This window comes from Panthera onca, chromosome A1 (assembly GCF_046562875.1).
Source record: "Panthera onca isolate mPanOnc1 chromosome A1, mPanOnc1 haplotype 2, whole genome shotgun sequence".
Taxonomy (NCBI): Eukaryota; Metazoa; Chordata; class Mammalia; order Carnivora; family Felidae; genus Panthera; species Panthera onca.
The window spans coordinates 236099696-236124194 of NC_138339.1; the positions used below are offsets into that span (position 1 = coordinate 236099696).

The 24499-nt window shown below is 47.8% G+C and overlaps 1 protein-coding gene and 1 long non-coding RNA gene across 7 annotated transcripts in view; one reads left to right on the forward strand and one right to left on the reverse strand.

The window, feature by feature from the left end:
- SPATA13 (spermatogenesis associated 13) overlaps positions 1 to 24499 on the forward strand; it is a 150638-nt gene that overhangs the window by 83154 nt on the left and 42985 nt on the right. For 3 of the 6 annotated variants that reach the window (XR_009611583.3, XM_060637513.3, XM_078446452.2), the window contains 2 exons: positions 10157 to 10522; positions 12146 to 12290. Coding sequence is in view for 5 of the 6 variants with exons in the window: in XM_060637513.3 (XP_060493496.2) it covers positions 10157 to 10522; positions 12146 to 12290 (511 nt within the window). In the remaining variant the exon portion in view is untranslated. Of the gene's footprint in view, positions 1 to 6060; positions 6239 to 10156; positions 10523 to 11454; positions 11475 to 12145; positions 12291 to 24499 lie in introns of those variants that run through there. The other 3 variants (XM_060637515.3, XM_081795509.1, XM_060637514.3) reach the window with 3 other exon arrangements.
- Positions 87 to 23552, reverse strand: LOC132682272 (uncharacterized). The gene is made up of 3 exons (XR_009611584.2): positions 22711 to 23552; positions 16591 to 16721; positions 87 to 145 (listed from the first exon to the last, which is right to left on the reverse strand). It is a non-coding gene; the product is annotated as an uncharacterized LOC132682272 (long non-coding RNA).

A 24499-nucleotide genomic window follows, 5' to 3' on the forward strand; every position in this document is an offset into this window, starting at 1 on the left:
TCACGTGGGGCCATTGATTTGAATGTTTGTTTGCTGTCATTCGTGGCTTGACATGCCAGCAATGCTGTGAACAGATATTTCTCTCCACCTCGTCGTCTGCTGCCCATTTTTCTTTACCCTCTTTTCCTGGGTCCTTTTACCTTCTCTGTACAAGAAAAGTCAAAACAGATTAGGAAAAAAATCTATAATGTTCAAAAGGGTTTAGAAAAACAGTGGATTTCTAATATATTCAAATCTAAAACACGGTTCATGATTTTGGAATATTTAGTTGTGCTCAGTAAGTACTTGGAAAAGAGGAAAGTAAGTTAGTTTTTATAAAATCATGCTTTTTATAAGTTTAAAAAAAGAAAGTTTGAGTAGACCTCTATTCCTCAGCATGCATTTCAGAGATACATTTCAAGATGTTAAGATGGGATCATTGTATATGTTAATTTTATAATATGATGGTTTTAAAATATGTCTTCACTCTTGGGGCGCCTGGGTGGCTCAGTTGGTTAAGCGTCCGACTTCAGCTCAGGTCATGATCTTGTGGTTCGTGAGTTCGAGCCCCGCGTCAGGCTCGGTGCCGACAGCTCAGAGCCTGGAGCCTGCTTCGGATCCTGTATCTCCCTCTCTCTCTGCCCCTCCCCTGCTCGCACTCCGTCTATCTCTCTGAAAAATGTGTCTTCACTCTTAATGAGTCCAGGCATAAAGTACAGCTTACAGTTCTATTATTTTCTCTGCTTGGGTGTCAAACTCACCATCGTCTTGCCACTGTTGACTTAGTAGTATGGTCTGAGTTTTTAGATAAGCCCAGAAAATGGAATTGCCTTAGGTGATTATTACACAGGCCTGGGGGGGGAAATTTCCTCATCAGCCCTGTGCTCACACAGGGTCAGTGGTGACTGCCCTCCCACGACGTCAGGGGCGTGGGGCATGGTCAGAATGGGGCTCACCACAGTCACGCAGACTTCATTTCTTGATTTTGCATAAAATGAGGATGACCTCAGCTACACTGCTTTCTCAGTCTGGTATTCTAAGTCGTCAGTGGTGTCTAAAATGTCCATACTTAAGTGCCTTCTTAACGCGTACAGAATCGGGCTAAGCGTATTAAATTGTGTTCCCTCATGAACCTCAGTATTTGCATTTCTAGTGAATGAGCGATTCTGCCTATAAAACAAGTTGTAGATTCACCAGCTCTGTTTTAGCATTTTTATCATCAGTTTCACCAGGCAAGGACAGTTCAAGTCCACTGCACTCCCCTTTTACTTCAAGGGCGTTAAAAAGCATTAATATATTTTTAAATGTTTTTAATACTGTATAATATTTTTCTTAGCAAATGGCCTATCTATCCCCTGAACCCAAGGGACAAGGCCACAGTTTTCCAGATTGCATTTGTTTCTTTTCTTCTCTCTTTTTCTTTAGTTTTTAAGAGGTGTGTCAAAATTCTCTATATGTGTGTGTAATCTCATTTGCTAACAATCAGAACAGTTTTTGGTTAATCATTTGTGTTTCATTTGCTGTCAGAATTCCAACAACCACTGTCTTCCTACAGCTTGGAACCCTGTGTCTTAAAGATGCAGCATGTTAGTAAGAATGTCACCCAGCATTAACACGTATTTGTGCCCCTGAGCCACAGAAGGACAAACCCAGAAATTACGTTCCCACTTTCCTTCTGTTTCTTGCCCAGGCCCCGTCCACCTCCAGGCTAAGTCCAAATCTGGGGTCTAAGAAGGGAAGGGACAAGTTTATGATGGTGTCTGTCCCTTCCCGGCATGGTCCCTGAACTAGAGGAGACTTTGAAAGGTGGAGCGGAGCCAGCCTGACCATGCATGATTTTTAAGGTGGTCGTTAGGTGAGTGATGAGTGTTTGGCCAGTTACTTATTTCACACCAAGTCAGAGGCTGCCTCTTTCCTCTCCTTGCTTGGGCCACCGTAGAAGTCCCTCAACCTTACTGTTTATTCCTGAACTAGCCTAAGTGTGGTAGGAAAAGACGTGTGCACCCTAGAAAGTTAGGGAGACAGAATTAGAACACCCAGGTGGTGGGAGGGCCATTTTTAACATGCACCCCTATCATGCTGGTCCAGTCCCTGCCATCCCTGTAATGCTAGAACAGTCCCTGCCACCTCCGTAATGCTAAAACGGTCCCCGCCATCCCTGTAAGGCTGGTAGGGTCCCCGCCATCCCCTTAATGCTAGTACAGCCCCTGCCCCACCCCCCCGCCCACACACACACACACACACACCACCACCACCAGCAAGGTCTGTAAAAGAAAAGGAAGCTTTGGAGAAAGAAAGATTATTCCACCCACTCATTCTAAAAATTCAGGAGAAGAAACCAAACATGATTCAGGAAGTCAAACAAAACCACAGTGTTTGCGTTCCGTATGTGATCAGTTTAAGGGAAAAGTGTGGGCAACGAGGAGAGAGAAGGGAGTGGAGCTGAGAACAAGAGTAAAGGTGAGATGTGATACGGGAAACGGGAGGAAGCAGCAGAGAGGAAGAGTCTGGGGAAACGGGCATGTGCACACACTGATGAGGACCTACCAGCAGCCCAGAGAGGAGGTGCGAGGGGAAGCAGCATCCGGAAGTGGAGAGATGTAAAAGCGATAAGCACACTGAGGCTTTTTATGGAGCAATGTTACTGAGGTCCGGTGTTTGTGCAAGTTGCTGCTGAGAGTTTTTGCAATAAACCGTACTGCATTTTCCTTACTTATATCTGTAAATGGGGGGCACGTCATGTCTAGTGCTGGCCTTGCAAAGATGAAATTGAACAAAGTGCCTGATCTCTCACATTCCCTGTCTTTCATTAAATCTGGTGCCCTCTCTGTGAACTGGGTTCTCATCTCCAAAATGGGTATAACAATGCCTTCTTTACTAACCTGAAAATATAATCTTAGGTAGATTAGAAATACAAATTTACGATTTCTAAGTAACTAAGACATTGCCTTTTTAGTGTTTTAACAAAAAGAGAAGAATGTCATTAGTGCTCAGACTTCTTTCTAAATATGTAAAGATTTTCTTGTTCTTACTTTGAGCTCCTTAAAAAGTAGTAGCTGATCTGGGATCCTATGAGTTCCCGCCCTCACTTAGAATCATAGGACATATACTTATAACCCATCCCATTCCAAACACTCTATAATCCAGATAAAATACCCACACTAAAAAAAAAGGAAAAAAAAAGCCTATGGCAAATCCTTTTTATTATGATACATTAATTTAAGGGAAATTAAGTGACATCATTTTAGGGGAATTAGTGACATATAGCTTTAAATGGTGAGATGCCATTTATTTATTTATTTATGAAAGAGATCGCGTGCATACATGCGCACACACATGTGAGTGGAGGAGGGGCAGAGAGAGAAAGAGACAGAGAATGAGAATGAGAATGAATCCCAAGCAGGATCCACACCCAGCGCAAGGAGCCATCTCACGATTGTGAGATCATGACCTGAGCTGAAATCAAGAGTCGGTTGCTCAATGGACTGAGCCACCCAGGCACCCCTGAGAGAACACTTTTTAAATTTGTAATATATAAGGCCCAAAGTTATACTTCTGTGGAGTTGGAGCCCAGAGCTGGTGCTATAGACTAGTCTTAAGTGAGACTATGTAAACGGAGAGTTTTGAACCTCGGTTCATCCCAGGGCTCTGTGAACAGAAATTTGGGAGTAGGGGCTTTAATTTCACTCTCCTGTAGGTGAAATGTAGCATTTCCTTAAATTATGAACATAGGCATCAAACCAGAGTGATTTTATCAACACCTGTGATTTTGTCACTCTTAGAAACCACAGATCTTTTTCACATCGCTGATGTCTTAAAGTCTCTTCTATTCAACGGTATTTCCAGAGGGTGGCAGTTATTAGACCTATTGCTAAGACTCTTTCTTTCTTAAGTTTATCAACTTATTTTTTGAGAGAGAGTGAGTGAAAGCAGGGAAGCTGCACAGAGAGAGGGTTAGAGAAAGAGAGTGCACGTGGGGGAGGCACGGAAAAAGGGAGATTCCCAAGCAGGCTCCGTGCTGTCAGTGTGGAGCCCGATACGGGGCTCGGTCCCACAAACCCGTGAGATCATGACGTGAGCTGAAATCAGGAGTTGGACGCTCAAACAACTGAGCCACCCAGGCACGCCTGTTGCCAGTACTCTTAATCCCTGTGTTTTGTCTATACTATTATAGCAATCCTTTTAATATTTTGATAATTATATTTCAAAGTAATGAGCTTACTTTATATTTTTATTTTATGCATGTCATTGGGGAAGGGGTCTCCAGCTTTCCCCAGATGGCAGGGGCACTTACAGAGCTTCCCTTCCTGTCATTCCCCCCCAGCCCCCACCCCTGCATTCCAAGAAGCCCTACAGCTGAGGGTAGGAAGACCTACCAAGTTCTGTTTTCCTTCCGTACAAGCATATGCCAGGGACGCAGAGATACAGAGTGGAACGGACAGAGGTTCTGAAGTCAGACAGACTGGGTTGTTAAACGGGGCCGCTCTCCCTTGGCTCTGTCAACCAGAGCACGTCATCGCTCCAACGTCTGAATCGGTAGGATGTCATGAGTAGTTCTACCTCGCGGTGTGGCGGTGGGGATTAAGTAAGGGAACACATGCCGGGTGTGGTTCTGGCACATCTTGGTGGTCAAGAGCCACATCTGTCGTTACTGCTTTGCAGCACAAGTCGTCGAGATGTGTTCTCGTCCCACCTCCAGCCCCGTGGCCGTACCTGAATTCCCTGTGGTGTTCGGGGCACTGAGAACCTGCGAAAACGTGGGAGGCTTGCTGATTGTATTAGTATGCATCTTGAGAACACTTTTGGCTCGTCCAGTGGAAAAGCTCTGCTTTAGTTTTTTGTCCATCTTCTCAAAGCATCTAAATTTCCCTGCTTGTAGTATTTCCTTCTGAATCAGTTTGCCGTATTAGTTTCCTAAGGCGACTGTAACAAATTTCCAGCAACTAGATGGCTCAAAACAGTAGGCTTTTATTCTCATTGTCAGGCAGGCCAGGGGTCTGGGTTCCCTTCTGGCCTCTTCCAGCTCAGGTGTTTGCTGGCAGTGCTTGGAGTTTCTTGGCTTGTAGATGCACCACTCTGATCTCGGCTTCTGTCCTCCTAGGACTTTCTTTCCTTTTTGCTTTGTGTCTAAATTTCCCCCTTTCTATGGACGGCAGCCGTTGGCTTAGCGCTCGCCTAATCCAGTACTTCTTCATTTTAACGCGATCACATCTCCGAAGACTGCGTGGCTCAGTTGGTTGAGTGTCCCACTCTCGATTTCGGCTCAGGTCGTCATCTCACGTTTTATGGGATCGAGCCCCACGTCGGGCTCTGTGCTGACAGCGCGGAGCCTGCTTGGGATTTTCTTTCTCCTTCTCTCTCTGCCTCGCTCCCCGCTTGCACTCTCTCTCAAAATAAATAAACTTAAAAATTCTTTTTAGTGTTTTATTTATTTTTGAGACAGAGAGACAGAGCATGAGCAGGGGAGGGGCAGAGAGAGAGGGAGACCCAGAATCCGAATCCAGGCTGTGAGCTGTCGGCACAGAGCCTGACGCGGGGCTCGAACTCACAACCCGAGAGATCATGACCTGAGCCGAAGTCAGACACTTAACTGACTGAGCCACCCAGGCGTCCCCTTAAAAAATTTTTTAAAAAAGAGATCATATTCACAGGTACTGGGGGTTGGGGCTTCAACATACCTGTTATGAGAGGGGAGGGCAGAATTCAACCCACAACTCTTGCTATTTAATCCTATATACTTCCTTTAGACCAAGCTTCTAAATGGATATATGTGACATCAGGGTTTTTTGTGCCAGTCTTTTTCCTGTGTTAATAATTTACTCTCACTGTGGTTTCAAAAAATGTTTTGAAGTATCTCACTGGAGGTATTAAGATCTACCTTGGCTTTTTACTTTTGGGAAGCAAAGGAAGGAACCTTGTGTGGGAAGAAAAAAATGCAGGGCTCCTGAGTAGGGAAAGTACTTTACAACTGTGCAGAGAAGCAAGAGTTAAAAGGTCAGCCACTCCACTGCAGAGTTTGTTTACAAAGGCTTATGACTTGGGTGTGAATTGACCAATCAAGCTTGGAGCCCTGGATTGATCTGAAGCTCCGGCTGCTGGACTGTGAGAAGCCGCGGTGGGCATCCCTCTGGCATGGCCGCTCAGCACCCTCACTGTCACGTTTTAAAGGCCAGCAAGAATCTGAGACAGCACGGATATGGTCAACTGCTTGTTCCTTCAGTGTGTCTGTGGGCCACCACCAGCTGTGGCGGAGTCTGGGGTAGGTTGTAACTTGTCGGGGAATGTTGGCGGTGGTGGTGGTGGCGGGGGTTTGTAGTTGCAGGTATGATCATGTGATCACAGTCAAACCGTGTTCTCTGGAATGCACCTCGGTCATATTTTGGAAGTACACAGACTTTGCCAAAAGGAGATTCAGTTTTAAAACATGCATCAAAGCTCAAATTTGTTTTTACAAGGGATGTAAGTCTCTTCTGGCTAAAGATCACTGTCTCTCCCTCTTTTGCTAAGGAGTAAAGGGGACATTTCAGTTGTAGATATTGTCCTGCTAACTAATTTTTGCAATACCACGTAGAAAGGCTGGTTTCTCCTTTTATCTCTTCCGTGGGACTGCAGAAACAGTTCTAGTAGAATCGCTGTGGGTTCTTATGCACATCCTGTGCCCCTGCCCCCCACCCCCCACCCCAGTGGGAGCAGTAGCTGACACTTGAGGCAGGACGTGTTAAAGGGATCATCCCTGGCACGTCTCCTGCTCTGTCATTTCCTGCTTTGAGCATACCTGCTTTTATCCAGCCCCCTCACTTCCTGGAGTGTGTTTTGGTCTCAGAAGGATTTCTTACCTGAACAACTAAGACAACCTCTTGTTTTCCTACGCCCATTTCCTTGTTTTCCTGTCTGCATTAGCAAAGCTTCAGTGAGGCATGTCACATGTTGCATAAGTGCAAAAAAAAAAGCAAAAAAAAAAACCAAACCCAACAAAAAAAATCCCCCCAAAACAAACAAACCAAAAAACCGCACGTAGATTTGTTACCAGACTACTCATTGCCTGTAATTTTGTTTTGCTTCTGGACCTTTCTAACACCTTGTTTCTGAACCTTTTAATTCTTGTGTGCTTAAATTGTGCCATTTGGTTTAATAATGTAGTTAAACTCTCCATGATAATCCTGTTTTTAATATGCAGTGAAAAAATAATACTAACTTTTTCATGATTTCTCATATTTTCCCTTGGTATAGTGTCAGAGAGGAAAGACCCGCCCCCCCGCCCCCTTAGGCTTACTACGTGGGGAGTGTGGAATTAAACTGACAAAAGACAGTAGCAAGAGAAAAGATGGCTTTTTCTTCATGTGAACCAGTGGGAGTTCACAGGAAAAAGTGACTCCAGGAAGTGGTTAGAGATGGAGGTATATATCCCCTCTTATGAGGGGCAGGGGAGCTGGAGAGGGCACTTATGGGAAACCCAGTGATTTAGGAAAGATAAAGAGGCCTGTGGGAGAGCAAATGGGAAGTCTGATAGTTTTGTGGCAACGTCTGCTGAGACTTTTCCTCTCAGCTGATAAGAGTCACATCTTCCCTGGTTAGAAGAAAGAAAATCCTATCCCAAGACAATGGATTTATGACTACTGAGTTCTTTTTTTTTTTTTTTTTAATGTTTATTTATTTTTTGAGGGAGAGAGAGACAGAGCATGAGCTGGGGAGGGGCAGAGAGAGAGGGAGACACAGACTCTGAAGCAGGCTCCAGGCTCCAAGCTGTCAGCCCAGAGCCCGATGCGGGGCTCCAACCCCATGAACTACGAATTCATGACCTGAGCTGAAGTCGGACGCTTAACTCGCTGAGCCACCCACGTGCCCCGACTGCTGAGTTCTTTTGGGACCTCTGCTTTCAGGGAGATAAGAGAGTTCAGGGGGGGAAAAAGCCTATTCTTAAATACCTTCAGCTCAGAACAGTTTTCATGCCACAGTGGTGCACTCTGGACCCCTCTGCAGTGACTTGATTTAAACAGGAAGTTCAAGGAGTCAGAATCAGCAGGTAGCAAGGTAAGCAGTGATTGCTAGTACTCATTAGCTTTTGAGCAGAGGTAACTTGGTACAGTGGGAAAATTTTGCACAATTATGCACAATTATGCAAATTTGCACAATTATGCAAATTATTACACAAATTATGAGGCCCACATTTCAGTGTCTCTGTTGCTGCTGATTGGCTGTGTGGCCCTGGGCAAGTCACTTAACTTCCCTGGGTTTTGGTTTTCCTGATCTGAAAAATGATGGTGGTGGAGTAGAGTGTCCATAAATCTCTTTCTGCTCTCTTTGCTTTTCATCAGATTTTTCTTTAAATTTTTTGTAACATTTATTTATGTTGGGGGAGAGGAGCAGAGAGAGGGAGACAGAGGATCCCGAGCAGGCTCTGCACTGTCAGCTCAGAGCCCGATGCAGGGCTTGAACTCGGGAACCAAACTGTGAGATCATGACGTGGGCCGAAACCAAGAGTCAGATGCTTAACGACTGAGCCACCCAGGCGCCCTATCAGATTTATCATAGTACAGCGGCCCCTTGAACAACACAGGTTTGAACTGTGCAGGACCACTTATGTGTGCCTTTTTTTTTTTGTTTTTTATCAATACAGTATAATACCATAAATATTTTCTTTATGATTTTCTTAGTATCTTTTTCTTTAGATTACGTTATTATAAAAACACAGTATATAATACACATACCAAATATGTGTTGATCAACTGTTATCAGTAAGACTTCCAGCCAACAGTGGGCTATTAGTAGTTAAGTTTTAGGGAAGCCGAAAGTTACAAGCCGATTTTTGACTGCACGGTAGGTGGTGGTGCTGGGGTGGGGGTCGTTACTTGTAACCCCTATGTTGCCCAGAAGTCAACTGTGTATGATCTTAGGGAACGTCTGTATTTGAGGTCTTAGTTGCCACTGATTGGCCAGCAGCTGACCTCCTGGGCTGGTCCTCAGGGCAGGGCCGGGCTGCGCCGGGACAGTTCTGCTGGAGGTCTCTAGGCCAGGGAGGCCTGTTCTGCCTGCCCTTGAGTGACATCTCTGCCACGTGCCCTTGTCTGTCTGTATTGTTTAGATCTTTTTTAAATGATGACCAGGGGTAGGAGAACTGAAGGTGTCTAGGCTCACAGGCGTGTGACCAGAGTCGGCTGCACCCTCCCTCCCTCCCATGGGCCGTGCAGCAACTCTCTTCTGACCCGGCTTTGAGGGGTCCTCTGAGACAGAGGTTATCCCCTGGCAGGGCTCAGCCTGGGGATGGTTACTCCACACGCTGCTTTTTTAACAGCAATAATTAACTGTGGCTGATAAGGGCTGTCACAGCATTTCCCCCACACAAGGACCCATTGTTCCCCAGTGAACCGTTGCCGAACCAAATCCCCAGACCTTAAGTAACTGGCCTGAGGTCACAAAGGTAGCTAGTGGCCCCGCCTGACTCACACAGAAGGCTGCCCATTTCCAAGCTCATAGTCCCTCTTCTGGTACATTGCATTGCCTCTGAAAAAGGTATTGGAACAATTTGAAAGTAGTGGCTAATTTAGGACCACAGACTCTCCAGCTGTGGGATTGTCTAGTCCTGAAAGGTTAGTCATTCCTTGTTTGCCCCAGATCACACAGCTAGTTAGTAGCCTGATCTGGTTCTTTGAATCCCGGGTCATTGCTCTCTCCAGCAGACTTAACTTACTGAAATGTCAGGCCTTAACAGCCCAGACTTAATCTGATTAAAGCACCTTCTGTTTTTAAAGATTATTGCAGGAAAGTACCTTAGAGTAGCACCTAAAGTGTTCCCCATTCCTTTCTCCTCCTGGGCTCCTGCATTTCCCCGTGCCATTGCTTTGTGTATTTCGGGTGACACCACAGTTGAAAGTTCTTTCTAGTAACTCACAGTGGTACTTAGTTTCTTAATATCTTTTGCAGTAGCTCATTGGTCACCACACATCACTATTTAAGTTACGGTCTTAATTCAGCCTGCAGTGAAAGGTGAAAGTCGTGCTTATTTTAATGCGCATCTCAGTTACGTCTTTCTATTACACAAATAACTTCTTAAAATAAACAAATAGATCAAGAAAGCCTTGAGGCAAGGCTAAAGAGGATGGGAGGGAGCGCATAGCTTGTTCTTTTCCAATACCTTCCTGGACATTGGTGCTCACCTAACTTGTTCGCATTTGAAAAGGTTGTGGCTGAGGAATCCTGGAGGCGGGGCTCATCACGGGATGAAGAAAGGACAGAGGCTCAGAGGATCACCAGGAGGAAGTGGGGTTCTGGGAGAAGGTCAAGGCCCCGACCGCTCTCCGACTATGGCCAGTTGGCCAACCGAAGTCTCTCTATTCCTGAAGACTCCATTGCTGTGGACCCCCAGAAAGAGGACACTGTGGACGGGGACCAGCAGCCAAACACGGCCTCCATGGACCCTGCAGACCAGAACCCTGCCGTGGGCTGTCCCAAAGGCGGCCGGAGAAGACGCCCCATCTCTGTCATAGGCGGGGTCAGCTTCTATGGGAACAGCCAGACAGAGGAAATAGAGAGTCTTCTGACCCAAGTAAGATCTGGTGTGCTTCTGCCAAAGCTAGCAGAGGCCTCCAGCTTCCTGGCCTTTGTTCTCTGCTGCAGACTAACTAACCAGGCCGCTGCTTTTCTTTCTCCTCTCTGCTCAAGGAGGATAGACTCCCAGCCTTTCTTCCTGACTTTGGAAACAACACGTGAATTAAACTAACAATCTGGCATGTGGATGCCTTTTACTAATCTCCTGTCTCTCCTGGAATCTCCAGCAATATGTGAAACTGGTTTGCTGTTGGCTCTAAATGACCCGAGACTTTAATAGGGGGAAAGGTAGCATTGCACATTTAGTGAGCTTCATGGAAGAAGTTGTTGAAAGGGGAAGTGTCCTCCAGTGTTAAAATGTAAGGATAAGAAGAAGATAAGGAGTCGGTTTTTTAGGAGCTAAGGAAATACTTTTTTCCACGAATTTTGTGCTCTTTACCAATAGATTAGAAGTATTTATCAGTTACCCAAAGAGCACTTTGCGGCTACAAAACATTTAAATAAAGGCCCTGTTCAGGATAACATTCGGCAAATGGTATTTGCTGAGATGTGGTCACGGGTTCCCAGAACAGTATATGAGTGTGTGCCCGGTTTCACTTTTTGAGCTTGCTAGCTGATACTGTAGATAACTCGAAATTCTCTTAAAAGGGAAAGCCTGTGTTGGTATTGGATTTTATGTTTAACTTCTCCCTATAAAGCCCATCCCAATGCCTTGTTTCTAGCAAGCGCTCAAATACCTCTTGTTTAATTGCGTTACACTGAATTGAATTCTTAAGGTAAAAAAATGAAGTGGAAGAATACCGTGAACTTCTTGTGGGAAGACGTGTCCCGCGCTAGGAAGTAATTCTGAACCAAAGCAAACTATAATCTCTCTCAGCTCGAAACGCAGTGTGGGGAAAATCGAAAGCGCTTAGAGATTATCTCACTTCGGAGCATCACGAAGGAACGCGGTGAGATAATTTTACGCGCTGTAGGCTCATTTAGGGAGTTGGGTGGGAAAGTCCTAAGATAACGTCAGGAAGGCCTAAACCGACTTGGCCTCCGATTTAGTTATAGGGATGGTGCCTGTGGAAGATCAACAGGGGACATAGGCCCTTCTAAAGAGACCGGGTCCTTTTGTGGAGAGCCAGCTCTCTTTTAAACAAAGCTCAACTGTCACGACAGCCCAGGTGAGGAAGACTCGGCTTCCACGAGACCTGGCACCTGTGGTGGCAGCGCCTGACGGGCTCGCCAGTCCGAGCGTGTCGCCCGGACTCGGTCTTGGGCACCGGCCGCCCCTGGCGGCTCTGCCGGGAAGACGTCTTCCTTGTGACCCCGCCTCTGTGCGAGAGGCCACCCCTTCCTAAATCTTCTTGTCCTCTTGGACGCTTTGCTCTTCCTGAGTGTCCCCCCTCGGTGTGTCGCTGGTGTGAGAGGCGGCGTGTGAGTCGATGCCGGGTTTTGAAAATCTCGGAGTAAGTCGTGGCAGCCGAACCCCGCGGTGCGGCCTGAGGCTCGTGACACGACTTGGAGAAGGCGCTTCCCTCCCCTCTGTGAGCTGCTCACAGCCGTGTGTGTGAAGAGCCTGCGAGAGGTGCCACTTCCTGGCACCTCCTCACGGCCCTCTGCTTTCCTCTTGCAGCCGGCAGCCAGGCCTCCCGTGCCAGCTCACCAGGTGCTGCCCTACAAGGCGGTTTCGGCCCGGTTCCGGCCCTTCACCTTCTCCCAGAGCACCCCCATCGGACTGGACCGCGTGGGGCGCCGGCGGCAGATGCGAGCGTCCAACGGTGAGTCTCCCGGGCCCGCCCTGTTCGGGGGCCCCCCTCTCAGAAACCGGGGTGGCGTCCTGGGTTGGACCGCTCCCCGGGACTCCGAGGTGCCTGCCGGATGGCGCCCCTCTCCGCTGTCTCTCTGGGCCGGGGCGGCGTGCGCCTGGGAGTGAGGAGGGCTCGTCTCCTGCCACCCACGCGGGCCCGGGGGCGTCGTCGGCCATCCAGGCCGGGCGTGCCATGCCATCAGGCGACCCCGTGCTACAAGTTTGCTCCTGTCGCGTCTGTGTGCCTGAGTGCCTGCGGGTGGAGAGCGAAGCGTGGAGTCCCGGGCGTTTGTCGCAACCCTTCCGAAGCTCTTTCTGGGTGTCTGAGATCCCCTGACCCCACTCTGAACAGCAGAGAAAAGCCCACCTAACGTAGTAGTTAATATGCTCTCAGTACTTACCCAGTCAGTACTTGGCGACTTGAACTGGTCCCACGTGTCCTCGGAATGATGTTTCCGTTCGTAAGAAAGGAAATCCTCCCCCACACTGATACTCGTGTCCGTGCGGCCAGCCGGTCGCGTGGTGGCGTGGCCTGCCGTGCCCTGCGCCAGCGTGACTAGAGCTCACGTTCAGCGGAGACTCCCGGGGGGCAGCCCGGCCGTGTGCTCGGCCGTAGCGGCTCATTGACGTGCGCGATCACCTGCCGCGCCAGCTGCTCTTACTGTCCTCGTTTTCCAGATAAAAAAGCCCGCGTGTCCCTGGGCAAACCGCCCTGAGTCGCTCACCAGGAAGGGGCGGGGATGGGATTTGAATCTACAGATGGAACTTGTAATGCCAAGAGGTTCCTTTTTAAAAACCACTGAACCGTGCTGACCCCTGAAACAAGTGCAGCAGACACCGAGGATGACGGCCCCAGCGGCAGGGCTTCCTGTGTCACTGTTAGGAGTGAGTGTCGTGTGGAGGGCAGGACAGCGGGAGCCGGGTGGTGGGAAGCTGAGCGGGGCCACCGCCCCGCCACGGCCGAGTCCTCCACGACACGGCACACCCCCGAGGCCGTACGAAGAGGACGGGTTTGAACGGACTTGGAGAAGGCTGAGGGCGTCGCCTGAAGAACTGAAATCCCAGGGGGACGAGGAGAGGAAACACGGGTGGGGGGGGAAGGGAGAGAGACCAAGGAGGCGTGAACTCCCTGGGCGAGGGAGTCGTTTCTAAGGACGGGTCGAACAGGACGATGGCTAGCGACCAGAAATGTGACGGGAAGTTCGCTGATGGATTCCGACACAGAAGTTGTCGAGGACCGCGTCCCAGGAGGGCCACGCCGGGTGGTGAGAGGTCAGAGGGTCGGTGAACGGTGAGGAAGTGCTCCTGCCCCTGATTGTGTTGCCATGGTCTCGAACTCGTGTCACGTATACCGGGAGGGGTCCGGGGGGGGTTGCAGGTGGAGCTTGAGGAAATTGGTGAACATCTCGTGCCTGGCTCAACCCCCCAGCTCCGTGGTCTGGACACCTGGGAGTCTTTGCTCCCTTCCTTGTGGAGTCACTAGGTCCTGTCCGCTGGTTCTCAGGGTCACCTTGCTCCTCAGGCTCCTTGACCCTTCCCCTCACGGCCACCCCGTCGCCTCCTCAGGCCAGGCTCTCATACACTCTCTAGTCAGAGTCACTGTTCGCTTTCGGCTCTTTCCCACCATTGGAATCAAGTCCCGGTTCCTTAAACAAGTGTGTTGGCTTTTGTAAACCCGCGTCTCTCCTTCCATCTGTTTCTGTCCCTTCTCCTGCCAGCGTTTGCCATCCAGCGTGCCTGCGTCCGCTCTGGGCTTTCACACTCCCTTCGCGCTACTCACGGTGCCCCCTTTGCCTCGAATTCCCTTCTTTTCCTTTTCCTTGTGTCAGCATTCTTCCCATTCAGAATTCAAAACGCATTCCCTTGTGTGCCCTTGGAGACAAAGTGCATCCATCGTCCTCCTTCTGCAAAGCCGCTCGGCCCCAGGCCTCGTGTTCGTTCCCTCTGATCCGGTCATCCACATCTGGTGATGTGTTTTGGGAAAGTTTTCCAAAAGGAGAGAGAAAGCTACACGCACATAGCGTTTACAGCACCGTGATGGCACTGAAGTGGAAGCCATGGGAATGTCCCATTATGCTGGGATCGTGGGTCGGGGTGCTGCTTAGGCCACGACCTCAACACACTTCACATCGTAAGTAGGAAAACAAACAACGTGAGAAGCGACAACCGCAATTTTAAAGTGAGAAAAAAATAGAAGATAAAATCACGTATGTTGTATCAGTTTGCTAAGGCTGCTGTAACAAAGTACCCCGAACTGGGTGCCTTCAATAGCAGAAATCTTTTGTCTCAGTACTAGAGGTGAAAGTCAGATGAAAGCGTTGGCACGCTGGTTCCTTCCAAGGGCAGGGCCCGGGAATCTCTGCCGGCCCATCCTAGCTTCTTGTCTTGGGTACCTCGTGCCTTGGCATGTAGATTTATCGCCTTTGTTTCAGTCTTTATGCCACTATGGCTTTCTCCATGCCATTGAATTAGGGCCCACCCTAATAATCTCCTCCTGACATGATCGTCTACTAAGACCTTATTCCCAAATAAGGTTACTTTGACACTACTGGGGGTTAGGATTTTGGTACCTGTACAGGGTACATAATCCAACCTAGAACATAGACCGTGATTGCAACAGTTTGCAACATGTACACACGTGGTCGAAGATTTAACAAGAATATGCAAAAATAAAAGCAGTGTGGTTCAGTTGGAAGGAAGGTAGGTGAGGTCTCCTCCAACCCTGTACAACCCTATGCAACCCTGTACATACAACCAGCTTATTTCTGTGCTTTCTGTAACAGTGTTTTGTTTTGATTTTTGTTGAGAAGCAACAGAAACTGACTGACCTGCTTAAGCAAAAAGAGAATTTATTAGAAGGATGTTAGGTGTTCCCAGAGTTGAAAATGGCTAGAGGACCAGTCTGGGAAATGGATGGCAGTCAGGGTTGTTCCTGGGAAGCAAGGAACCACATGCAAGAAGCCAAGAAAGGCGTGTAGTAGGAAGGTATAATGCCACCCCTGGGAATGAGTGAAGAACCATTCCTCCTGTCCTTCAGTCACTCACTCAAGAGTCAAAGTCCCAGGATAGAGAAATCAATTATTTTTTCTTTCTTTCTTTTTTAAAAAAATTTTTAATGGTTATTATTTATTTTTGAGGGACAGAGCACGAGTAGGGGAGGGGCAGAGAGAGAGGGAGACACAGAATCCAAAGCAGGCTCCAGGCTCTGAGCTGTCAGCACAGAGCCCGACGCGGGGTTCAAAACCATGAACCGCGAGATCATGACCTGAGCTAAAGTTGGACGCTTGACCGACTGAGCCACCCAGGTGCCCCGAGAAATCGATTCTTGAAGCTTAGGTGATGTGTCTGCCACCTGGTGCCGCTGGGACAAGCACAAGGTCTGGGTGCCTCCAGAGACCCTTTGCCTTCCATATTAGGAGGCAGGTACCTGGGTCCCTGTCACCGAAGCTGAACACAATGGAAGGGAGGTCATTCCCTTAGAGGAAGTCCAAGTAATGTTAGAAATAGGGGTGTCTGGGTTGCTCAGTCGGGGAAGCGTCCGACTCTTGATTTCAGCCCAGCTCATGATCTCACCGTTCATGAGATGGATCCCCATGTCACTTGTGTGGGATTCTCTCTCTCTCTCTAAATAAATAAACAAACATTAAAAAAAAAAAAAAAACAAATAGAAATAGATCCTGAACAGGTTCTCTCTTCATTCATTCATTCATTCATTCATTCATTCAGTAGCTGTTGAGTGCTTCCCATGTGCCAGATGACAGGAGTGAGCAAAAGCCCTTAAATCACTTACACTCTGGTGAGGGGATAATGAGTTAACAAATGACTCTGTAATACGGCAGGCAGTATTATAAAGAAAACTGAAGAAGCGTGGAGGGTATTCATGTCTGAAAAAATGTCATTCTAACATGATGCATAATTCAACCCCCGCTGAGTCTTTCCCTAGAGGGAGACAACTCAAAAGCTTGTCAGTTACTGCAAACATGTCCAAGTCTAGGCCCCCCTCCCCGAGTCATATCCATTTCTTCTGCAGTTCTGCAGTGCCTTTTCCACTCCGTAAACCCAGAGGTAAATTTAAGCAACATACCATAATCATAATGGAAAGAGGTGGGGGCGGGGAGGAAAGGAAATAGAGAATAAATATTATGTGTATGTACATGGTACCACAAAAGGAAATCCCTCCTGCTTCTGGTTGCAAGGTCATACCTGCTGTTTTTGACTTTGCTCATCTCATTGCTGTTGCGTGCTCCCCTGGCCCCTGCCCAGTACCTTACCTGGTGGTGTTCTTTGCCAGCTGAGGTGGCCCAGACCTTCACTCCGTCGTGTGGGGCTCTTAGTGGTTCTGCTCACTTAGAGTCGCAGTAGTCTTACTTATTCGCCTCCCTTAGTCAAAAAAGCAGCCCATCTATAAAGAAAAAAAAAAATGTGTGGAGCACCAACCTGAGCCTTCCAGGCACTGGTTTTACCATTTGGAAATACAGCAGAGGGTAAAGCATCACAAACTTCACATTCCAGTATTGAAACCAATTCAGTAAGTCAGTAAAGAGCATGATGTCAGGCCGTAATGATGGCTCCCGAGAGAAGAACGTGGGTGATACAGTAGAGAGTGTGGCAACGGGCACAGCAGAGGGTGACCTAGTGTCCCTTAGGAGGTGACACTGGAGTGGAGGCTTTATTTATTTATTTAAAAAATTTTTTTTAACGTTTATTTATTTTTGAGACAGAGAGAGACAGAAAATGAACGGGGGAGGGTCAGAGAGAGAGGGAGACACAGACTCTGAAACAGGCTCCAGGCTCTGAGCTGTCAGCACAGAGCCCGACGCGGGGCTCGAACTCACGGACCGCGGGATCATGACCTGAGCCGAAGTCGGACGCCCAACCGACTGAGCCACCCAGGCGCCCCTGGAGTGGAGGCTTTAAAGGTGAGTGAGAGCCAAAGATCTGAGGGAGGAGAAGTCCCAGTGGAAGGAACATCAGGGGCCCAACGTTAGACTGGAACTTGATGTGTCTGAGGTTCCGCGAGAGGGCCAGGGTGACCGGAGTTCAAGACACAAGGGCAGAAGAGGGCGTTGCAGTCTGGTGGGGAGGCTGCGGCTGGACAGAAAGGGCACTGCAGGTCTTGGGTAGGACTTGGCATTATTCGAAGTGAAACCGGAAGCCATTGCCAGCCAGGGAGTGAAAGGCACTGATTTAAGCTTTAGAGAGGAAGGACAGTGTGGGGGAGAAAAGGCAGAGGAGGGGAGACTGATTTGGACACTGTTGCATAAGTCCAGTTGGGAAACAGTGGTGTCAGTGACCACAAAAGACGTCCATGTCTGTCTTGGGTGCTCATTTTCTCCAGTGCACAGGGCGGCAAAAATGGCCGGCCTTGGTTCTAATCCAGTGGGGCCAGGCCTGCGAGTTCTGGTGGAAGGACTTCTCTCTTGGGGGAATAAATTCAGTTTTGACAGGCGAAGCTGTTGAACAGGAAGAAAATATTTTGCAAATGTATTATTCAGTAATCATGAGAAGCAGTCCCTGTGCTTGCCCTTTGTTTCTGGACCCTTGTACTCTGGCCATGGGTGCACAGCACCATACCAGTCACCGATTCAGTGCTATACAGACCCTATCCAAGGCAGCATCGCAATTTCAGGATGTGTCCCCAAGCTGTCTCCATAACATCATTTTCATTAGGCCGTGATTCCATGCTTGTGGACAATGGTAAACAAGAATAAAGCTCGCGACACTCGTGGACACTGGCCTATCACCGTGCTTCCCTGACTGGGGCCCTCGGGTAGAAGCATGGTCATGTGAGGTGCCACGACATTGTGTGAGGCCTTCAGTGCGATTCTAGCAGAGGTCTGACAGGTAAGGAAAACAAATCCAAATCTAGAATAAATCTCTTTGCCACTAAGGACAGATCATCTACCCCTCTATTATGAAAGGGTCCATTGTAATCAGCTTTCCACAAGGAGCTGTCTGGTTCCTTCAAGGAACCATGTCATTAACTTTGTTGAGAGGGACACCCTGTGGTTTAGCCCAGGCTTGGCATCCATTTCTGCCACCATGGCCTTTTTTTTTTTTTTTTTTTTTACCCCAAACCCACTGAGTAAGCATCAAGATGACTAGAAACAAAGATTGGGACATAATGTTCACACAATTATTAAACAGCCTCTTTTACAGTAGGATTCACATGGGATGCGACTGGACATTAATATGGGACAGACGATTTCTCATGTTTTCAGTGAATTCTGACATATTTAATTATACTCCTTCCCGAAACGAGTCCATTACCTACTCTGTTCTTCCCAAATTCCTCCAAGCTATTCAGCCAAGCCATTGTCCTAACCATGTATCCACACAAGCTAAGTCCCTGCTGAGGCCCTTTCTCCTCCCACTCAGAAAGGATTAGGAAGAGTTCTCGCCTAGATTTTACTACTGGGGGTTTCCCTTTCTGGGTGGAGGGTGAATGTTGGAAGATCCCTTTTGGGAAGGCTGGAAGGAAGAGTTGTTAACTGTGGGATACTGACCCCCAGGTTACCTGGCTTCTGCTTCATAAAGAGGCCCTGAGTTTGGAAACCACCCGATCTGGGAGCCGTGTAAGGGTCCTTGATTCTCTGCCACGGTGGTTCAAGTCAGGTTCCTGTCACCAGATTTGGAAATTCCCTGCCGTACAAATCAGGTAGTACTGTAGTGGAGTTACCGCTTTTGTTCCTGCAGACCCCGTAATAGGTTGGGGACAGCCAGAAATCGCGTGGGCCGGCTATTCCGGTGAGTAAAATGGACGTGCTGCCCCGTTTAGGAGCCGTGTCCTCTTTTCCTGTGACAGCTGCCCACCTCCATGGGGGTCCCGGGCTTCCGTGCAACAGAGGCCTCTCTCGCCGACTTCCCTCGCCTAAGCAGATGAGCAGTACAGTGCTTAGAAAAGTGGCTGCCACTCCCGTCACCTGGTTTGGGAGACCCGGCCCGGGGGGTGGTGAGTCCGTGATAGACCAGGTACCGCATCTCTGCCTTTCTGGCCTCTGTACTTCTTTCTTCCTCTGTGCCAGATGCTGGCCCCTCCACTGCCTTAAGAGTGGGCCAGTGCTGGGTCCAGGTCTGTGGCCCTTCTAAGTGCTGGGACGACAGCCAGCTCCATGAGCCCGTGTGTTGAACGCATGATCTCTGGTAGATGTCACCCAAATGGATAGACTGGGTTGAATCTAAATTCACGTTCAGTAAACGCAGCGCGAACACCTTGTTTGGATCCTGATACCGGCAAACCAGTATAAAAAGATCGTTAGGAGACAGGCGGGGAGATTTTCACATGGACTGAGAATTCAGTGAAGGAATTGTCGTTCGTTTTGTTAGTAGGGAGAACGATAGTGTAGTTATTTTGAAGCCCTTGTTTATTATGGGTACACAGTCAAATAGTTTTTGCACGAAACAACATATGTGAGGTTTGCTTTAAAACGCTCCGAAAAGTTGCTGAGAAGAGTTGGGAAAAAACTGACAATTGTGGGTTCATCGTTTAATTTCTCTGCTCTTGCGTCTGTTTGAAATGTGTCATAAACGTTTAAAAAAATAACGAAAGTATGCTTCCTCTTCCCTGGATTTGCTCCCCAAATCTGCAAATCAAGAAATGGCCGCAACTAAATTTTTCTCAAAATGTAGATATTTGAGTATTAGCAAATTAATTTTTGTTAAGAAATAAAGACCTACTCCTTCAGGTGGAGGTGAGCTCTCTCTCCCTTCTGGGCACTTCCTGGCACCGTGCCGCGCTCCTTTCTAGAACTTCTTTCTTGCTTTGCTTTAGGTAAAGTACGGTCTTCCCTCCTTACTAGCCCCTTATAGTCTGTGAAGGAAGGTCACGTGGAACAGTCCTCAGTAAGGATCAGATGGGTGACGCATTGAAATCAGAATCGAATCAGGCATCAGAAAGCACTCGTAAGTGCTTTCATAAAGTTCGCGAAGGGGGAGCTGCCAGCCGATACAACCTTACCGCTTTGCTGCTGGTGGTGTCTGTGGCCCTTCTTTCTCCCTGGGTCTCCCCAAGCATGCCTCTGCTGTGGTAACTTTCTCGTAGGCGATTATCTTTGCTGCCTTTTGCTTTCTTTTATGAAGCTTCTGTCTTACATCCGAGGCAATTTATTATGTCACAACCTACCTGTGCTCCTGATTTTCCCAAATTTGCTTTGGGTTTCTGCCACACGTCTTCCCTCAACTGATCTGTATTGATCAGAAGCCAAATTCGATCACTTTTCAAAATTCTTACTGCTCGTGTCTGCTCATCCTTCTCTTTCTTCTCATCTCACGCATTGAGTTCAGGTTAGCTTGCTCGTGTGACATAAGGCAAGCGATGATCTTCACCAGAAAGGAAACATTTCTCAGAAAGGAAAACATTCAGTTTCTTCAGCTGTTGAATTTCTGTGGAATCTTTATGGGTCACAAGCAAGGAGCTAAAACATGACATTGAAGATCCGGAGATCTGGGGATGCCATTTTTAAAAATATCTGTTTGTTATATTTTAAAAAGGCTTCTCATTAACCAATAAATACTATATTATTATGTAATAATGCCACACAACAGAGAAACAAGATTAGGTACAGTAATGATTAAATATAAAAACTAAGAAAATGGTTTTCTGAGGAGATACACTGACAAGTTGATTTGATTAGACTTTTTTTTTTTTTTTAAAGTACACTCTACACCACACAATGGGCTCAAATGCATATGCTGTACCGACTGAGGCAGCCAGGTGCCCTGACTATATTAGGCTTTTTATGGCTTTTAGAAATATTTCTAAATTACTCAAATTATTGCTTGGTTTGATTTTTTAAAAATTTTACATCGTACTTTCCTATGAATATAGTCATTTTTTGCAAGCTAGGAAAGAGAATCAAATTAAGCCATTGTAGTCCTGTAATGACCTAGGCCAGAATCACTCAGTCTTCAGCAAAATGATGTAATAGTTGCTAACAATGGCATTGCGAAACTCTAAATCAGAAACCCCATCTACAACCTTTCCTTAGGAAGCCAACCAAAAAGTCCAGTCCTTAAAGGCAAGACATATGTAAAGAATATATATATTTTTAAATTCCCAGCGTAGTTAATATGCAGCGTTAGATTAGTTTCAGGTGTAGAATATAGTGATTCAGCGTTTTTATGAATTACTCAGTTCTTAACATGGTAAGAGTACTCTTAATCCCCTTCACCTATTTTACCCCTCCTCCCGCTCCCCTTCCCCTCTGGTAACCATCCGTTCTCTATAGTAAAGAGTCTGTTTCCTCTCCCCCCCCCCCTTTGTTTTGTTTCTTAAATTCCATATATGAGTGAAATCATGTGGCATTTTTCTTTCTCTGACTGACTTATTTTGCTTAGCATTATACTCTCCAGCTCCATCCATATTGTCGTAAATGGCAAGATTTCATCCTTTTTGATGGCTAAGTAATATTTTGTGGTGTGTGTGTGTGTGTGTGTAGCCATCAGTCGATAGACACTTGGTCTGCTTCTATAATTTGACTGTTGTAAATAATGCTTCAGTAAACATAGGGGTACATATATCCTTTCAAATTAGTGTTTTCATATTCTTTGTATAAATAACCAGTAGTGCGATTACTGGATTATATGGTAGGTTTGTTTTTAATTTGGGGGGGGGGGGCTCCATACTGCTTTCCACAGTGGCCGCACCAGTTTGTATTCTCACCAACAGTGCATGAGGGTTCTTTTTTCTCCACATCTTTGCCGACACTTGGATATAAAAAACATCTTGGTCTACAAAGGACAGAACGACCCAAATTGTACACTGGCCAACCTGTCTGTGAGCACATTAGAGCTAGCTCATGATTGGTGGAGGGAATATAGTTGGCCCTTGAATAATATGGGGGTTAGGGACCTGCTCCATCCCCACCCTATGTAATCCAAAATCAGAGTGTAACTTTTGGTTCCTCCAGAACTTAACTACTGACAGCCTCCTGTTGCTCAGAAGCCTTACTGGTAACATATGCAGTTGATTAACACATATTTTGTATGTTATAGATATTATATACTGTATTCTTATAATAAAGTAAGCTAAAGAAAATGTTAAGAAAATCATAAGACAAGCCTGCTGACTTTTAAAACTCCAAAAATTAGAAAGACACTAATACATTTACAGTATTGCACTGAATTTATTGAAAAAAATCTGCATATATGTGGACCCACACATCTCAAAACCCATGTTGTTCGAGTCAACTGTACTTTGAAAACCTGCTCTGAGTGTTTAAAAACTTCTGGTTCTAGCGCCAATAAGAAAAGCAAGTAAAAGATACCACGGACGGCAAACTGATCGTTGGTCTTACCACGGCCTACCACTAGAATACAAAGCCAAGTGTGAGAAATAAGGCAGCATGGAAACTTCCCAAATAAATTATTTCGCGATAAGAAGTTCAACTTACTGTATTTTTCATTTTGCTGCAGAATAAATTGAAGACTATTTTAGAGAAAAGCGTGATGGCAGTGGTGTGCCTACCCCCGCGTGGCCTCCGGCTTCCCCTACACTTAACATCGCTTGCACTGTGCGTGTCCGTGTGGAAACACTCGGGTCAGGAGGTGAAGAGAGCTCGCTCACTGTCTTTGGGGGGCCCCCATCGGCCAGTTGGTCGAACATCCGCTAACTGTCCCTAGGCACTGGCTTCTGCCCGGTGCCTTCAAGCTTGGTTCGTTCCCATCCGTGACTTCTTGCAGAGGTGGGTGCTGGTCCTCCGCGAGTAGTCCCGGGAGGCTTGGGGTGCCCGGTAGACGATTGCCTCGGGGAACCCCGCGGCGACACCGGGGGTTCTCCTTGCTGAATCAACGGTAATGCGAAAGGCGCAGGCAGAGACGATGGGGTCGGCCGCCTCTTGGGAAGCCTGGTGGGGACTCTCCTTAAGCCGAGGCCGGCGTGCAGCTGCGCCAGCGCCGGGCGGGGCCACCCCGGGGGCCCGGGGGCTGGACAGGCGCCCCCACCCGCGTGGCCCCCGGGCGGTTGCCCGCCCCGCGTCCCGCCCCCGCAGCGCCGGCCCTGCAGCGGCGGCCCCGGGACGGCCCCCCCGCCTTGTTCGGTGTCATCCGGCGCGTGTTGCCTACACGGTTAAGGTCGGTTTGTCTAAAGGAAAGGAAAAGTACGCTGAGACGTTGTCTGCTGTCTTTAATGCCCAGTTGGGGGTTATCGCCCAGGGGTGACGTTCTTTCCCTGTCTTCGACACCTGTTTCTTCAGTTTGGTTTTGTACTGAAATGTATTTACTCAGAAACGGAAAAGATTTCCTTAGGTGTATTTATTTTCCCCATTGAACTAGTTTGAGTTGTAAAAGCAAGTTTATTCGGCCTTATTCTGACGTTGACACTAGTATTAGAAGTGATACAGGGCGTGCCGTTGAACCATGATGATCGCTGGGTGCTATTTCAGGAAGTGCCCAGGGTGCTCTGCCCTCAGAGCTGAGCTGTTAATAGGCCCTTGGTTTAGGAGATCCCTCCTTTGTATACATTTAGCAAACATGTGTGATGATGTGAGATACGTCCGTCTCCATCTGTGTATCCGTATCTACGCCCCGTGATGAGTGAAGCACCGTGCCGGGGGCTGGGTGGTCCGGAGGAAGCCGGAGACCGTTCTCACGGAACCTCCAGCAGGGCGTGGGGACTTGTCAAGCCGCTGCAAGGATCAGGGAGCCAAGTGTGAAGAGAGAGCATGCATATCAGATGTGGGGAGCCCGGGACTTCCTGGAGGAAATGATACGAACGTTGAGATGTTGTTACTGAACTGGAGGGTCGGCTCCTTGGGGAGTAAGAGACCGAATACACCAGGTGGAGTTGCCTCACGAGGTAACTTTGTTGAGGAGAACACAGGATCACTTCCAAAGCCACGACTCCCCCCCACAGGGGTAAGCAGGCTCCTTCTGTTGGGCTTGGGGACGAATATTGAAAGGCGGCGGCCTCAGCATAAAGGGACAGGCTTAAAGGTGCACGTGCGCACTCAGAAAACGTGCCGGTACGTGCGTTGTATGTTATGCTAAGGAAGCTTATGCCCCTCCCAGGGCAGGGAGGTAACTGCGGGGCGCTTTAGGACTCATGTGTGCAGCCGCAGTCCTGGTGGGGTGGGGGTCATACTCAGAATGTTTCTTTTTCTGTTCCAGCAATTAGCTAGCTAGTCTCTAAAAGAGAAACTGATAGTTAGGCAGGGGCTTCTAGGACTTGCCCGGGTTCTGGGA